The sequence below is a fragment of the Dunckerocampus dactyliophorus genome, chromosome 2 (genome assembly GCF_027744805.1).
Source record: "Dunckerocampus dactyliophorus isolate RoL2022-P2 chromosome 2, RoL_Ddac_1.1, whole genome shotgun sequence".
In the NCBI taxonomy this organism is placed as follows: Eukaryota; Metazoa; Chordata; class Actinopteri; order Syngnathiformes; family Syngnathidae; genus Dunckerocampus; species Dunckerocampus dactyliophorus.
In genome coordinates this window covers 3,960,302-3,978,071 of record NC_072820.1, presented here as the reverse complement: position 1 = coordinate 3,978,071, position 17,770 = coordinate 3,960,302, and the positions used below count along the sequence as shown (strand labels likewise).

Sequence of the window (17,770 nt, the reverse complement as noted above, 5' to 3'; positions counted from 1 at the left end):
GTACCCAAAGCTGATGACCATAGGTGAGGGTGGGAACGTAGACGGACCGGTTAACTGAGAGCTTTGCCTTTCAGCTCAGCTCCCTCTTCACCACAAGAGATCAGTGCAGAGTCCGCATCACCACAGACGCCTGTCAATCTCACGTTCCATCCTTCCCTCACTTATGAACAAGACCCCGAGGTACTTAAACTCCTCCGCTTGGGGCAGGATCTCATCCCCGACCCGGAGATGACACTCCACCATTTCCAGGGCGAGAACCATGGACTTGGACTTGGAGGTGCTGATTCTCACCCCGGATGTTTCACACTCGGCTGCGAACCGATCCAGTGAGAGTTGAAGAGCACGGCCTGATGAAACCAGAAGGACCACATCATCCGCAAAAAGCAGAGACCCAATCCTGCACCCACCAAACCGGAACCCCTCAACACCCTGGCTGCGCCTAGAAATTCTGCCCATAAAAGCAATTAACAGAATCGGTGACAAAGGGCAGTCTGGCAGAGTCCAACCCTCACTGGAAACTTATTGCTGACTAAGCTCTGACACCACCGGAATTAGGTGGTCCAGTACCCCTCGTTCTGAGAGACCCAGTCTCGTGCATTGTCTCGTCTCGTGAACGTAGTGTCTTGTGACGTCCTTGGTGTATATTCTGTGGAATGAACTCTACGAAGCGGACATACAATATGCTTAACAGCCCCCATGTGAGCAGAGTGTACCTGCTCAAAGCTTCCCTGCAAAAAAAGACTTTTAATTATTTGCTGGTCATTCATATCTTCTAGTCGCATCATTAACACAAGCGCCAACAGTCACAGAAGGCATTTCTTAAAGCGGCAGGCATTCAGATTGACACAGATGGGTATTTAGTTCACTATAACCCCTGAACTGGGCCTGGCATGGGCAGAGTCATCCTGTTGTGCTTATTTCAAAAGCATTTGCAGATTTATAGGATTATTCCGTATGTAGGCTGAGTAGCAATATTTGGCCGGTGTCACACAGTGCCTGTCACTGGAAACAAAGTCCTTCACTGCAAGCGTGATGTCGCTACATGTTGATATTAATTGACCCATATAATTTTCCCCTTTGGGATTAGAATTTTTTATTAATCTATCTCATTGGGGATTAATATTTATTTCTTTTCAAATAGACGGAACAAACTACAACACACCGATAGCGGGGGAGTATCAATCAATCCGGTGATCCAGTGATCCAGTCCACTCTGATTCAACCTCATCATTTCGTGGAGCTTTTGAGATGATGAAATCTCCAAAGACCCCCCTCTCTCCAGCTGGCAACTCCGCGTCTCTCAGTGCAGGGTGCCAGTGGCGCTATGGTGATAATCCACACTGCATGTCGTCTTGTGTACAGCCTCTCTCACGCTACAACACCCCCGCCCTCTGAGGGCATCACTCCTCTATACATTATGTCATGGACTGAAATATGGAGCCACATTATCCAGTCTTTGTGCTCGTTGTGAAAAGTCTATTTAGCCCGAGCCTGTGGACCGTAAACATGACATGCGTGCCATGAAAAGCCATTAGACATTTTACAATTATATAAGAGATGAGTTACAAGTGGCAACACTCACTTACCCTGCATCGCTGCCATATCCACATATTAAGGCATCCTTTGCTCCTTCAATTTTGTAAAAATTATCTACAAGAAACGGAAACAAGACGAACAGGCTGTTGAATTTTCATCACTTTCCAAAATTGATCTCCCAGCGTAACGACTGTCGAACCTTCACTGGTGAGAAAGTCTGCCCTGGAGCTCCAGGTTCTGTTGTTGCAGATGAAAGATGCATTAGGACTATAGGAGGAGTTGATGCAGTGCATGAGGCTGCGAACACACTTTTGTCGCAGCAGCCCCATGAAAAGCTGCAGGCCGATGAGGGCGAACACGCTGAGACAAAAGACAGTCAGGATCATCACGTCTGCTAGCTTCTTCACAGACTGGATGAGCGCTCCGACAATGGTCTTCAGGCCTGCGTGGATGGGAGGAATCAACATACGGATATTTGGCTGGATTTGTGCATGGCGGGAATGAAAAGATGTGTTTTACCTGGAATAACGGAGATGGTTTTCAGGGCACGTAGCACTCTGAAGGTTCTGAGTGCAGAGACGTTTCCGAGGTCGACAAATTCTGTTAAATATCTGCAATTTGATGACAAGAGCAAAGAAAAAGGTGACTTCCTGTTCAGCGCATAACACCAACATGTGGAATATAAGCAGCAGTTTTTCATAGATTTCTTTAAAGGGTCCCTGACGTGTAATTGTGTTCTACATTGTTCGATTTTTGAAAGCAAACGCTAAATTCTCAAAAAGTACATTTATATTTCAGCCTCATTCGGGAAGTGACGTCATCGGGTGACACTTCTCAGCTAAAGCGGAGCAAACAAACGCTTATCGAGGTAGATGGTCGACGTGGTTCGGCATATTTTTCATCAAAATAGTAGTCATACCAAAACGTTGTGTTGCTGCTGGATGTTCATAGTATCACTGTATTTGTTTTCTTTTCCAAAAGAGGAAGGTTTAAGACAAAAATGGGTGAAGCAAGTGCAGAGAACAAGCGATAGCTGGACGCTCACCTAGAGTTCCGTTCTTTGCAGTTATCATTTCACTGATGACTGTTATGAAGGAAACCTTTTATAAGAAGCATTTGGCTTGAAAGTACGAGTATGGTATAAACGCATTTTGAAAAAGGATGCTATTCCACCAGTACGCCGGAAAAAAAAGACAAGAAGAACGACGTCAAAGTTGCCACAGAACGGAGTAAGTCATGTCTTGTTTACATAATGTCTTCTAAACACTATTCCATGATAGCGACAAGGCTGTAAAGCATTATACATGTTATTTTAACTTCTTTTCACAGCGCCATGAACTATAAATATCATTTTTGCAAAGTATCGGCTCGAGACTCGAAATAGGATCAGATCTGATCCCAAAAAATTAGCTGGGATCGGAGGCCAAAAATGCTGATTGGGACATCCCTAAAACTACGGATGGGCACCTTTCACATTTAAATGTACAGCACCAATACACCGTACCTGGAAATCGGTACCAACGATACCAATTTTCTGTACTTTTGTGTGTGTTCATGTGCCAATAAATGCTAATTTACTAATTTAATTACAGTTTTAATTAAATTGAACTACAGTATTTTAATTAGGGCTGTCAATTAAAATGTTTAATTGCGATTAGTCACATAATGTCCATAGTTAACTCATAATTAATCACACTTAATCGAAGATAGAAATACATTTTTATCTATAGTAAGAAGGGACGTAAATCTCTTTGTGGTAAACAATTTGGTATGCAACTACAACAATAATTATGTAAAGGGATATCATTTTTGGAAATAAGGGCCATTATTTTATTACCTTTTATTACGTATGTTTTGCCGATGTGTTGAAAATCTTTCCCGGTGACGAACTAGTGCGCTGCTAATGCTAGCGCTGCTATACTAACACTGCTGATGCTCACGCCGCTAATGCTATTTACATCCATTCTCGACTACAGCCACGGTCACGTTGACACAATCCCCCAAATCGCTGTCCTCGGCTATGCCTGCCAGTAAATAGCAGCTCGTACCCAAATTTTAGCTCGCAGTTCAAAGCGCAAAAATCAGCCGAGAGATGGCTCGCATCTAAAAAAACACTTCCCTCGCTCCTCTTTCAAACCATCTGTCTTCTCTGTCTAAAATAGGCACATTTTTGGCCTCAAAAGAGTGTTCTCTCCCTGTAAGGTGCAGGTGGACCACCGAGTCATGAGCTGAAGAGTTGGCCCGTCTGTGTTGTGACGGGCCTGCTCAGTGGCTGCTTGCTTTCCTCACTGTTGACCATCATTGGTGGGGAGAGGCCCCACTCCATTGTATCCTAACAATGGTTATCTGACACCACTAAAGAGCCAAACCATTCCTGTCCTGACATTGTATTGTTGAATTTGTCACGTGCAGGCTGGCTTATGTCCCCAAGAACTTGACAGACATGCCTCCGCCTTTTCAGGATAAATAGATTGGATCTCGCATCAAGATCTGACTGGTGTGTGCCCCACCTAGTGTTTTTTTCACATGACCCGATGACGCCTGCTCGGATGAGAAGCGAAATGTCTTCTAAGACAACCTGAACAGTCCAGCTGTGATTGATTCAATGCCCTGGATGAATGAGAACATTCACAGGCATTTTGCTGGCGCTATCATTGAAATTAAAAACTGACCAACTGACAACGGAATTGAAAAACTGTATTTTCGAAAGGTCATATTTGCGACTTGCGTCGCAGGTCATTCATGGCATCTGTTAGAATGCAGGCTGCCACTGGAAATGAATGGAATGGTATCGTCATGAAATGATATTGCTACTCACGCCATGACAATGACGCTGAAGTCCAGCCAGTTCCATGGGTCCCTCAAAAAGGTGAAGGGAACTATACAGAATCCTCGTGCAAATATCTTTATTGCTGATTCAAAAGTGTAAATGGCAGTGAAAGTGTACCTGAAGAGGAAAATAGAAAAGAAGATGAGCGAATTCCATGCATTCGCGCACTTTTTTAAAACACACACAGACTGAAACACATTTATGAAAAAAATAGAAATCAATATTCATTTAAGATGAATGAGGAAATATGTGAACACCAAATTAACTTCTTTTATGTGACATAAATGAATAAAACAAACTTAATTTGAATTTCTATGTTCTATTTAAAGAAATCATGTTGATTTTAAACCTATTAAACCCCCGATTAAAACCCTCTTCGGCCTTTACTGCCGAGGGGCACCATGGACAGTATTTATTCGACCGGGGGCGTCCGCACTTTCCACAGAGGGCCACACACTGAAAAATCAAACGATGCTGGGGGACACGTTGATATTTTTACATATGCGTTTAAGTTTGCTGCAGGGTGGCCCAGTGGTTAGCATGTTGGCCACACAGCCAGGAGATCGGGAAGGCCTTGGTTTGAATCTCCGCTAGGGCATCGCTCAACATAATGGAATGTAAATGTAAAGGCGGACAATGCTGCATGCAAAACATGCTTAGCTGCACCCACTGCACCAAGCGTTGCTCAGAGAGGAAATCGATCCATATTCAATCCATACGACAACGTGACAGCAAACATAGCATGCGTCATACTGTATACTCACGCGAGTGTTTGATTCTGGAAGGCTCCACAACAGAACATACGACATGTAGCTGAGTTTCACGTTCTCGTTTAGCAGAAGGACATCAAAATATTATAGTACTGTATAAGCACTTACTCCAGGTACTTGGTCCATGGTGCCGGGTCTGACATGGCCATGAAGAAGCAGTTGGTCAGAATGGTGAACATGATGAACAGGCTGAATAATGTGGAAGTGGTCAAGGAAAGTGTACATTGGAATTTGAATTTCACTCTTTCACCAAAAAAAGGAGAACCAACTTCATAATCCCATAAAATATATCCATTAGGATGACCCCATTTTCCTCTTGCGGATAAATGAAGCAATAAAAAACACTTTTTAAAAGCTCAGCACGCTGACAAACCAGACTGGGGGAGCGTTTACTGGTAGTTCTACGTTCCTGCCCTCACCTGCAGTCACAAGCTCTTAGTGCTAACTGGAAGGACCGTTCCGGACGCACTCCGAACCACAGCTCCTGCTCACTGAGTGGAGCCAGTATAGGTGGACACATCCTGGACGCCTCCCTGGTGAGGTGTTCAATGCTGGACCCAGACCAGTACGGTACAAGCCGAGTAAAATACACAGGGGGGCCATTACACTGAATACTGAAGACACTGAAACTGTAAAATATATATATTTTTAAAAACAGCTGAAAAGATTCATGTTAACTGCCTTGAAAAATAGGCATTTCTTGCTTGTCGCTTATTCCTAAAATTAGACTTTAAATGTTATTTTTTCACATGTTTGTGTTCTTTGTATCCCAACTATACTTTAAGAGTATTTTCTTTTAAAAAAAAACAACAATTTTGTTAAAATTCACACTTTTGTCACGTCCCTGGGGTTTTCACTCTGTTTTGTTGCCCCTCGCAAGATGTTTGAATATTTTGCAAGTCACATGGTCCACAGGAAGTTGCATCATTCAGACCATCTGTGGGCCATGGGATATTATTATTATTATATATTTATTAGATTTACTATTATTTATCAGGACTGTTATAGAATTTATTTACTGTGACTACAACAGCAACTTAACTTTCAGAAGGTAGCTAAGAAAAATATAATACAAGCACCAATACGAGTTTTAAATACAAAAACAACTATTTTAACTTCTTCTCATAATGCATGATTCCCAGCAGAGCAGTTCATTGGCCAATGGCCACCAGGGCCACCGGGGCCACCGGGGCCACCAGGGCCACCAGGGCTGACTCTGGCAGACTCGCAAGCAGCACAGCATTCCAGCAATTAGCAGTATTTGTGAAGAATAGGCGATATCGAGAGATTAGAATATGGTCATGAATGAGCTGCACCGCTGTATAAGCTGCAGGTTTCAAAGTTTATACACTGGAAATCACGGTAACTTGTATGCATGTTGTTCTACAACATGTTATTTATTTTTCAAATAAATAATAACGTGCTTTGTGTCAACCTGCTATTGGCATGAATGCCATGTACTTGCTAAATCTATGCCTAAAAAGTCACTCCTGTTACTTTCGGTCCTGTTACTTCAATGAGTCATCTTGGCTCAGTAGACTTATACACATTATGAGTCGTTCAGTACGCGTATTATCAGATTTAGAGTTGAAAAAACACAGAACTGCAGGGAGTTGCAGCAAATGCCAGCGTGATTCAGTGGAATGGCCCATGACTAGATGGTCCCACTAAGGAATGCAAAATCGAAGTATCGGTATTTAATTTAGGAATTTATTGCATAAAAAGGAAGCCTCCCCTTTGTGAAGTACTATTTCCTGCCTGATAAATAATAGGCAGCTGTCATATGATGTAAAAGGTTGCTCTTATTTCATATCTGAGATTAAAAGAGGGATCTCAGGGGGGATTTGGTTTGTGATGCCAGAGGACTATTACAAAGCTGTATCAAAAATAGGACTATGGAAAAAGCCATCAGTAACATTCACAGAAAATATGTAAATATTAAGAATTGGCTTATCCAGCCTGATAAAATGGGAGGCGGGGCTTCTTGACATTGTAGCGATTCATATTTAAGTGGAAACTCCTCCCCGTCGTTTTTTTAAACCCCTTAACCGTTAAAACTAACACATACTAAACTGACGGAAAATCCAAAGATTGTGAGTGTGTACAGACGCAATTCAGAAAGGATATGAATGGACTAAAACTTTGATGGCAATAGATCTGAGGAAGTGGAACGGGGTTAAAATGTAAAGAGCAGATGTGGCACTGAATCTGAAGATGGCCTTTCCTTTGTTAAGTACTATAAAAGTCTGAAAAACAAACAGACACATATCGTTAGTTGTTAATCACATTCTTTAAAAGGCAGAAATTAAACTTCTATACACTATATACCAGGGGTGTCCACACTTTTCCCACCGGGGGCCACGCAGTGAACAATGAAAGGATGCAAGGGCCACGTTAATATTTTGTAAAGCAACACATGGAGATATGCTAAGACGTTACATATATTACAAGAAAAATGCATCCCAGCTTTGCCATGTAGGTGAAAAAGCCTTATTAGTAGGAGCCTTGGTCTTTGCTCTTTTTCCCCCCCCCAATTTTGCTGTTGTTTTTTTACATTTTCCAAAAAATGTTAACTTTCTTCCTAAATATTCTTTGTGCATTTTCGTTTCATGATATTTTGACTTTATTCCCATAATATTGGAACTTTTTCCCCAACCTAATTTTCCAAAAATTACAACTTTATTTTGGTTTGTTTGTTTCTTCTAATATTACAACTTTTCCGTAACATTTTTATGATTAATATTATTAATATTTCAGCTTTCTGCTGCTAAAATGACATTATTTACGAGTTTATTCTCATAAGACTGCGACTTTTTTTCTCGTTAACTTGGACTTTTTCTCTTAATATTTTAACTTTATTCTTACAGAATTACAGCAATGTTTTACATTTCTGCTGTTTTTTTTTTCAATGTTCAATTGTTTCAACTTTCTTCTTGTAAATTTTCCTGTCGCAATTTTGACTTTATTCCCACAATATTTTCACGTTATTCTCGCCACATTACAACTTTTTCCCCAACCTAATTTTCTAAAAATGACAACTTTCTTTTGATTGGTTTGTTTCTCATAATATTACGACTAATATTTTAACCTTATGTTACTTATTTTTCCTTGTAATATTACGAGATTATTCTTGTAAAATTGGGACTTTTTTCTGGTTAAAACAGTACCTTTTTCTCTTAATATTTTAACTTTACTCAACTGTTTTTCCATTTCTGTTGTTGCTGCTATTCCTGATTTCTTCTTGTAAATTTTCTTCTCAGAATTATGACTTTATTCCCAGAAAATGTTTAATTTATTCTCATAAACTATCAACTTTTTCCGCAACCTAATTTTCCAAAAATTACAACTTTATTTTGTTTGTTTGTCATAATACAGTATTACGACTTCTAAAAAATAAAAATAAAATGTTTTTCTTTACGATTCCAACCTTACAGTATGCTACTAAAATTGAGTTATTTTTTTACTTGGCGTCTTTGAACGCAACTCCTAATGGCTCGTAAAAACACGGTAAAAGTGTGTATCAAATGTTGTTCTTCTACTAAAGAGACATGTGTGCTATCTTTTACCTTTAGTTATATATATAAAATTGTGTCCTGTCATTTCTCTTTTTGTTTATTTATTGCTTTGTTCATCAAATACAGCCAAAATGGGCATATTTCACACATACCTGCAAATGGTGATTAATCATGGTTAATTAATTTGAAAACGAATTAATTTGGTTAGAATTTTTAATCTTATTATTAATTTTAAATTTTTCGACAGCCCTAATTTTCAATTACTTCAACCGTCAACTAAGGCATCTTTTCCTTCTGCTCTCCCTTATCTTCCCTGCTTTGCTTCTCACGTCCCGTTCTGTCCTGTGTCATACGTCCATGAGCATCTCCGCATTGCTCCCCAAATCTAAATCATGCAATTGATCAACTGGTCTCGTCGCCCAATTGACAAAAATTTCTCATTGAGAAGCTCGGGTTCGGGGGAACGGGAAGTTCACCGGCGGTTACCCGGTGGACAGACGGGGGAAGTAGACGGTCATGTGGCTGGCAATTCTTTCCATTGACTACATCAACGACATCGACCCATCGATCAACCATGACAACAGGACAATTGCTGATGGGGATCAGGCACCGCCCTGATGTATCACAAAATGCAGAAGACGGAGACAGCAGTCCAACGTGCCCAGCAGCTGTCAGTCATGATTGATTGATCGATTGAGGGACCAGAATGGACAAACAGAGTTCTATTGGAATGCGGCTACTCGCACTAAACCAAACAATCTAATTTGGATGCGCCCCACCCCACTCCCACCCCCGAGACGCTCTGGAACCTTCAGCCCTCTTCACAGACACTTGTTGATTGTTGACTCTGTCCGGTCATAGCAATGCCATCCTGCGGACTGAGCTTCGGGACTGTGCGCTACTTCCACAGGCCTACACACACACGCATCCAAGGACACACATACACATATGCTACACACACCCACCCCCCCATCTCCTTTCCTTTCCCCCTTTTACCACCCAGTCATCTGGTCCTGTCTCCCCCCCGTCGTATTGGATGGTATGTTGTATTTGTATGGACGGGTGATTGCACAATTTGCACAACCTTCTCTCTCTCTCTCTCTCTTTCTCTCCCTCTCTTTCTTCTTGTAAATTTTCCTCTCATAATTCTGACTTTATTTCTATAATATTTTGACTTAATTCCTGTAAAGTTATAACTTTTTCTGGAACAAAATGTTCCAAAAATTACAACTTTATTTTGTTCTGTTTGTTTCTCATAATAAACTTGAAAAAAATGAAGTTAAAAAAAATTGTTAATATTATTAATATTTCAGCTTTATGCTACTAAAATGACATTATTTTTAGTTTATTCTCATAAAATTGCAGCGTTTTCTTCCCTCGTTAAAGTAGGATTTTTTTCCTTTACTATTTTGACTTTATTCTTGTGCAATTAAAGCTGTTCTTTTCAGATTTTTGCTGTGGCTTTTTTTCAACTTTCTTCTTGTAAATTCTCTTCTCGTCATTATTAACGTTATCCCCATCATATTTTCACTTCATTCTCGTAACATTGTAACATTTTCCCCAACCTAATTTTCCGAAAATGACAACTTTATCCGTTGTTTTGTTCCTGTCTCACAATATTACAACTTTTTCTTCTATTACAAGCTTTTTTCTTCAAGATTTCAACTTTATGCTACTAAAATGGAGTTATTTTTTCTCATAATATCACGTTATTCTCGTAAAATTACGACTTTTTCTTGTTAGAGTACAACTTTTTTCCCTTCATATTTTGACTTCATTCTTGCAAAATCGCTTCTCGTTTTTGCTGTTCTTTTAGAGTTCTTATTAAATTGTACTTATGGCCGCAAATGACCCCCGGGGCCGCAATTTGGACACCCCCTGGCTCTATACCATGTTGACAAACAGTCCATGTTTACTTAAACGATGCAGAGTGGAGGAATTCATAAGCACTTCTGCTTCCAGGAAAGCACCACACATGAGCAGCTGAGATAATGGAGGCTCCTCCGAAGCAGCAACAGATGTGGCATTTATTTCAATATTTTGTCATCTGTGGATAATCCTTCCATCCAGCAGCACATCACATGCCACAACAAAGAGACCCTGAGAATGGCTGCCATGTCCTTTTTCGAGCAGCCCATTAACGGTTTACATCTGCTAACACGGTCAATCAAAAACCCGATTTCTGCAGGAATCAATGACTTCATGGAAAAGCGTACAGTGGGATACAAAAACCATGAATCTCACACACACAAGCTCTCACCCTCTGGTTCTTGAAGTAAAACGGGTCGATGTCTTCCAGTGGCACCCCAATAAGTTCTGAAGGGATGTCACCAAAGATGCGCGGCAGCTGCTTGCCCGCCTCCAGGTCGAGCCTAGGTCTGGGGGGCTCCACGTTCTTCTGAGCCTCCTTGCAATCCTTGGCATTCCTGGCCTGCTCCTCAGCAATCCGCTGCTCCAAGGCAGCCAAGGATTCACGAGTGAACGGCCGCAAGCCATCAGGACCCGGTGGTAACAGCATGGCTGCCATCTTTTCATCCTGATTCTCCGGTACTAGAATTGACTTACAGCTAGAGGGCAAAGAGAATGAAAGGTGAGATAATAACTGACTCGATCGAGAAATGAAAAGGATCTATACAAAAATACCTGTTATGTGAATGTGTTTTCTTAAGTACAGTATTAAATAATCCAGACTATTTCATACATCCACGTTCAGTCAATGTACTATAATATTATTATCCCTATAGCTCACATAAGTCCACCTGTATCCGTATTATAAGTCGCATTCATTCAAAAAAGGGGTCATGAAGAGGAAAAAAGCAGTCGTATGCTAAAGTTTGGGCACCCCTGACAATTTATATCATTTTGATTAATAAAACAGTGGGTGTTTGGAGCTGCTATTTCATTTTGATTCATCACATAACTGATGGACAGAGTGGTATTCAGGAGTGAAATGAGGTTTACTGGACTAGCGCAAGATGTGCAATGTACATGAAAACAAAATTAGACAGGTGCAGAAATGTGGGCACCCCTCTCATTTTGTAGCTCTATCAGACTTGCACTGGTTGTTTGGAACACCAAATGGCTTTGGTGAGCTCATTAGGCCTTGTTTTTCTCTTTGAATCGCCCGTGAAGATGGGGTCCTGAAAAACAGCTTTCAAATGACCTCAAAATGAAGGTTGTTCAACACCGTGGTTACCAGGAAGGCCACAAAAAGCTATCACAGAGGTTCCAGCAATCACTTTCCACTGTGAGGAACATCATGAGGAAATGGAAGACCACAAGCACAGTTATTGTTAAGGGCAGAAGTGGTAGGCCAAGAAAAATATCACACAAAGAATGTCAAAGACAACCGACAGACCACAAAAAGAACTACGACCTCAACTTTCTGCAGATGGTGTTACCGTGCATTGTTCTGCAATTAGAGGCGATAGGAAGCATCTAGAAGGTGTTATTTTTCTCACCGGTCTCTCTAAACGAGCTGTAAAAACACTGTACTACATCCACAATGCTGCTGCTCGAGTCCTGACTAGAACCAGGAAGTATGACCTTATCAGTCCAGTACTCAGGGCTCTGCGCTGGCTTCCTGTCGCTCAGAGAATAGACTTTGCAACAGCTCTGCATGTCTTTTCATGCTCATGCACTAAAGCACATCCCTGACATGTTAGAGCCACATGAACCATGTCGGGCTCTGAGAAGCTCAGGGAGTGGTCTCCTGCGGGCACCCAGAGTCAGGACTAAACACGGTGGGGCTGCGTTTGAGTTTTATGCTGCCAAAATCTGGAACGGTCTTCCAGAAGATGTGCGACAATCCTCAACTTTGTCAATGTTCAAATCCAGGCTGAAAACACGTCTATTCAACTGTGCGCATGACAACTGATAGTAGTTCATCTGCACTCTTCATTTTTAACTTTTTGTTTTTGCTTTATGGAATGATTCATGGAATTTTATGGAATGATTTTATGAAGTGATTTTACCTTTCTTTTCTGTAAAGCACTTTGAATGACCTTGTGTATGAATTGTTCTCTATAAATAAACTTTGCCTATTTTTGCTAAAGGAGGCTCTCCTAAATATGTAATTATTAAAAATAACGCGTTAACAGCAGCAGCTAATTTATTTCATGAATTGCATTACATTTTTATGTGTAATTAGGTATGTAATTAATTAAGTGTAATTAGACGGACGCTCTTTTCTAACTTGATTCTGACCTGAAGTCATCCACAGCAGTGCAATTCCAACACCGTATCCTGTGTGTATCTCCAACGCACACGCATCTCTAGCCTGTTCACCCTGGGAACGACTCCTCATTCTCACTACAAGAACGCGAGATGCATTCAGGGACACTCCGAACATCACAAAAACGGCTTTATAATGCGTGTGTGCGTGTGTGCGTGTGTGCGTAAATAAACAGGAAGATAAAGAAAAACATGAAGTGGATATTCGTAGCACTCACTTCATAACTCTTAACTCTTAGTAAAAAAAAAGTACACTTTGCTACATTTAAGTATGCTGGAAAATACACTGAAACCCTGTTCATAAAATCATGAAGGCAGAGCACACCGCATCCTGTTGTCGTTATTAAGACGTTGTTTTATCCTCAGGCTCCGCCCCTGACCGGCCAATCTGGACCTCCATACAATTAAAGGTTGCAAACAAGAGGACGGGGCACACGGCACGTAACACCCCCACCCCCAAATGGTGAACTGCGGGATAAAGCGGCTCGCCATCGCTAGTAAGCACGCGACACGGCTTCCGCCAAGTCATTGCCCCTACCCGTTATGTGTTTCACCGACAAATAAAAATTAAATTAAATTAAATAGGTGGACGCATGAGGAGGGACTTAATCGCCAAGAAGCTTTGCTGGCATTTGGGTCACCATTTAAAGGCATTTTTGGGGCTTAAAAGGTCAGTGAGTGAGGCTGCCACAGTAGAGAAGTTCTTACAAAAAGAACGGCAATGACCCGCCATTCCCAAAAATCGCTGCAACTTGCGACGCCCGGATCGCCTCAATTTTAGCTTTTGCTAGCTTCACTGTGCCACTGCCCGCGACCTTACCCGGGTAAGTCACTGTAGCTTTAGCTAAGTCGCTTTTTGCTCGTTTAATCGGTAAGTTTGCGTCAGCCAAATACCGGAAAACCTGTCCTAACTGACTAATGTGCTCGTCCCATGTCTTGGAGTACACTATGACATCATCAAGATATGCGTCGCACCCCGGCAGCTCCCCAAAACGCGGTTAACTAGCCGCTGAAATGTCGCGGGAGCATTTCGAACGCCAAAGAGCACAACTGTGAGTCCGGTGTAATGAATGCACTAATTTCTGTAGCACGTGGGGTTAAAGGTACCTGCCAGTAGCCTTTAAGGAGGTCAGTTTTTAGTGCTAAAAACAGACCAGCCTACCAGGTCAACGCAATCTTCCATGTGCGGTAGTGGATGGCAATCAGGCTTAGTGATCTCAGCTTTCACACAAAGCTGAGATGCAGGCTGTTTTTTTTTAAACATACCGTAATTTTTTTAAGCTTAGAGTGCAGCTTCAGGAAGCAGTGACGTGGAAGAGTGAAGTGGAAGCTACCATCATGTTTCGAAGTCTTATGCGGCAATCTCTGAAAAATCTTAAGTAAGTTTGGTCAAGTGTAGAATTACCACGGCTTCTGTTTGGACTACTCGGACCGCCAAACGTCCACTATCACCCATGGTTTCGAAAGGCTGGACGGAATGAAGAGGACAGCTTAAGTTAAATGACTAATTTGCCTCGAGACAACAAAGAGCGACAATGAAAGAGAGCGAGAGAGAGAGAGACTGACAACGTGTGTGATGAAGGAATTATGAGGCCGCTCGATTGTGATGACTTGAGTAGTGTGAGTTCCCAGGAGGAGGAGGAGGAGGAGGACATATATATGTACAAATCTTTTTTCTCTTTAAATTTAGAAGGTGCGGCGTACAAATCGGTGCGCTCTGTAGTCCGGAAATGACGGTATATAACTTGTTAGCATATCTACATGGGTTGGATTACAAAATGTAAAACATCAACGTTGCCCGTTTGATTTTACGGGATGCAGCCCTCGTTGGGAAAAGCTATACCGCCTGTCCTCACCAGAGTCACGGGGGTATGCTGGAGCCTATCTGAGCTGACTGACCCTGGACTGGTCGCCAGCCAATCGCAGGGCACATATCCCACCTATGCATAATTTAGAGTCTCCAATTAACTCGTATGTACTAAAATGATGTTAGTTTTGCTGCTATTTGTTTTTATAAAAAATAACTGTTAGTAACTGCTGTAATTTTTTCAGGGTTTTGCCACCGTTCATCTGTTTGTTTGTCTGTGTTCAAAATAACGGAAGCTCGCACTTCCCGTGCAAGCAGTGGCAGAGCCAGAAATGTTTCATCGGGGTGGCGAAGGTGAGACCATTACTCACATAGGGGTGGCAATAAGTTGATACCTGAGATGTCTAAATGCCCAGTGGGGCATGCAGCTCTGCCACTGCGTGCGAGCTCCCTGCAAAATGACAAGGCAGTCCGGGCATCCATGTGATCTGTATCAGTATCGGCCCATTTCAGTCCCGGATGATTGGTATCGGAATCGGCAGCATCCCTACTTAAAATCGCATCAATCAACATGCAAAAACCTGGTGCAACATTTGTTTGGCATACACAAAAGTCGGTTTTAGCCATTTTGCTTTATGTAGCAACTAGCAAGGTTGCACAATTCCACCTCCAGCTTCTAACAGCAGTAAAAGCTCTCCAATACTATTGTTTCCTGTTCACGCTGACTAAGCTCCGAGAGTTTTCCCATCTCCTTCTGTCCTGAAATGCATTGATCCCTTTAACGTCGAGCCAGACGCTAGTTATCTGCTTTCACTTGATCTGCTTATTTTGGCCCAGGTTGAGCTCAGATCAGCGCGTCTCATACGTGGCGAATCCAGCGCTTTCACATGTCCCATCCCGATAAATAGGTTTAATATAAGTTCCACTTGCAGCGCGACAAACACCATAAGCAGGTTCGAGGTTTGTGACGTCGCCGTCATGACGTAACGAGGGCGGCCTCACGCACGAACGTATATGAACGTTACTAATCGACATTAAAAGGCGTAGAGGATATTTGCTGGGGAGAGCTGACTCTAATTGCATGCCAGCTTAAACGCGGGCAATCAAGTATTAAACATTGCAGGGGGGGGCGGTGGGGGAACATGAATGAAATTAAATTCCCATAACAGCCAGCTGTGATATGCTCATCATCATTACAAATAATTAGGATAATTGGATTCACAGTAGAGCAGAACCGTGGACAGGAACTTTGCTCGGACAAAGACACGCATGGTCGCCTGCATGTGCTGTGCAGATGTTTTATAAGTTGTTAAGTAACGCCGACTGATGATGGTGAAATACGCTTACATTTTGATTTCCAGAGATTGTTAATGCATGCACGATGTCACGTTTGAAAGCTAAAAGTAATGTCTGATGTATTTTGGCGTTTAAGTGAGTTATGATGATTTTAAAACACCATATATGCACGTATTAGGAAGTTATGAGGTCATCTGGGGGCATAAATTGAATATAATCTTTGAAGGGCTTTAGGTTAGAGCGACGGTATGTGGCCTATTTCACCTCCGTGCAGCTTCTGGGACTCCAAAAATAAACAAATAAATAGATTGCCAAGTCTTAACAGTTACGTAAAGTCGCTCTATTTAAATTTGCACTGCATTAGCCGTCTGAAAATAGTTCCGCGAGCTATAAAAATATTTTTGGAAGCTTTTCAGCAACGGATGCAAATGTTTTGACTCGTGTCGCACCGTACTACGTCAATCAATTATTTTAAAAAAAACGTTGTTTTTTTTGTTTGTTTAGTTTTTGCTTTTGAGGCTTGAAATTGTTCACACTGTCACTGGAAGAATACAAATACAAGTCCAAATATTATGGGAATGCAGTCCGAAATATGAGAAGAAAGGTGAAATAGTTGGAAAATTAAAAAAACAACAAGAGCAGAAATGGAAAAAAGTGAAAAAAAAGCTGTAATTTTACCAAAATAAAGTCAAAATATTAAGAGAAAATATGAATGAGAAGAAAAGTCTCTGTTTTATTAGAGTTAACATTATTAGGAAAAATAAGGTCATTTTAGTAGCATAAAGTTGAAATATTCAAGTTTTTTTTTTTAATCGTAACAAACAAAACAACAAATAAAGTTGTAATTTTTGGGAAATTAGGTTTGCAGGAAATATTATGTGACAAGAATAAAGTCAAAATGTTATGGGAATAAAGTCATAATTATGAGAAGGAAATGACAAGAAGAAAGTTGCAACTCTTGCATAATTTAGTAGAGAGAAAATGAAACTTTAGAAAATGAAAACAAAAATCTGGAGAAATGAAAAAAACAGCCGTAATTTTACAAGAATTAAGTCCAAATATTAAGAGAAAAAAGGCGCATTCTAACAAGACGAAAAGTCTCAATTTTATGAGAATAAACTCGTAATGTTAGGAGGAAAAATTATATCATTTTAGTAGCATATAGTTGAAAATGTTCAAGAAAAAGTCATGGTGTTATGAGAAACAAACAAAACCAAATAAAGTTGTAATTTTTGGGGAATAAGTTATAATGCTATGGGAATAAAGTCAAAATATAAGAGAAGGACATTTACGAAGATGACGTAAGAAAGTTGAAATATCTTGGAATGTTGCTGCCCCTGCTGGCCACCGTAATCAGGTCTGATCGCATTCACTCCATTTATCCCGTGATCATCATCCTCTTTTTGTGATGATTTTTTGGTGTGTGTGCCCAGAATGGCAAATATCAGCCACATTTTCAACCATATATTGACGTTACCGTTAAAAAAAACAAGCTTTCGGGTCCTAAATATCTCCAGTCTCGTGTTGTTTAAGCTATACCACCCAGGGGTGTCCAAAGTGTGCCCCACGACAAAATTCAACACTAAAAAAAACCCCATCAAAAATGGGAACAAGAGAGCCAAAAGACACAATGTCAAGAAAAATGCTAACATGTTGATACTAATAATTAATAACACAAAGCTTTGGCTTTGAAGATATGTAAATTTGTTTTTTTAGGGCTTTTTTATCAAATTGAAAAAAATATCCTTTAATTTTTCTGCTTGCGACCCCAGGTGGAAAAGGT

General features: G+C 41.0%; 1 protein-coding gene across 1 annotated transcript in view; it reads right to left on the bottom strand.

Annotated features, from left to right (window-relative positions):
- The window catches only part of LOC129172048 (sodium channel protein type 4 subunit alpha-like), a 67,758-nt gene that overhangs the window by 47,900 nt on the left and 2,088 nt on the right, over positions 1–17,770 (bottom strand). Inside the window, exons 2-8 of the mRNA XM_054761388.1 lie at positions 10,912–11,218; positions 7,265–7,382; positions 5,245–5,335; positions 4,355–4,483; positions 2,056–2,147; positions 1,736–1,978; positions 1,587–1,650 (exon numbers count right to left, since the gene is read on the bottom strand). Coding sequence (XP_054617363.1) covers positions 1,587–1,650; positions 1,736–1,978; positions 2,056–2,147; positions 4,355–4,483; positions 5,245–5,335; positions 7,265–7,382; positions 10,912–11,178 — 1,004 coding nt within the window. The 5' untranslated portion in view covers positions 11,179–11,218. The remainder of the gene's footprint in view (positions 1–1,586; positions 1,651–1,735; positions 1,979–2,055; positions 2,148–4,354; positions 4,484–5,244; positions 5,336–7,264; positions 7,383–10,911; positions 11,219–17,770) is intronic.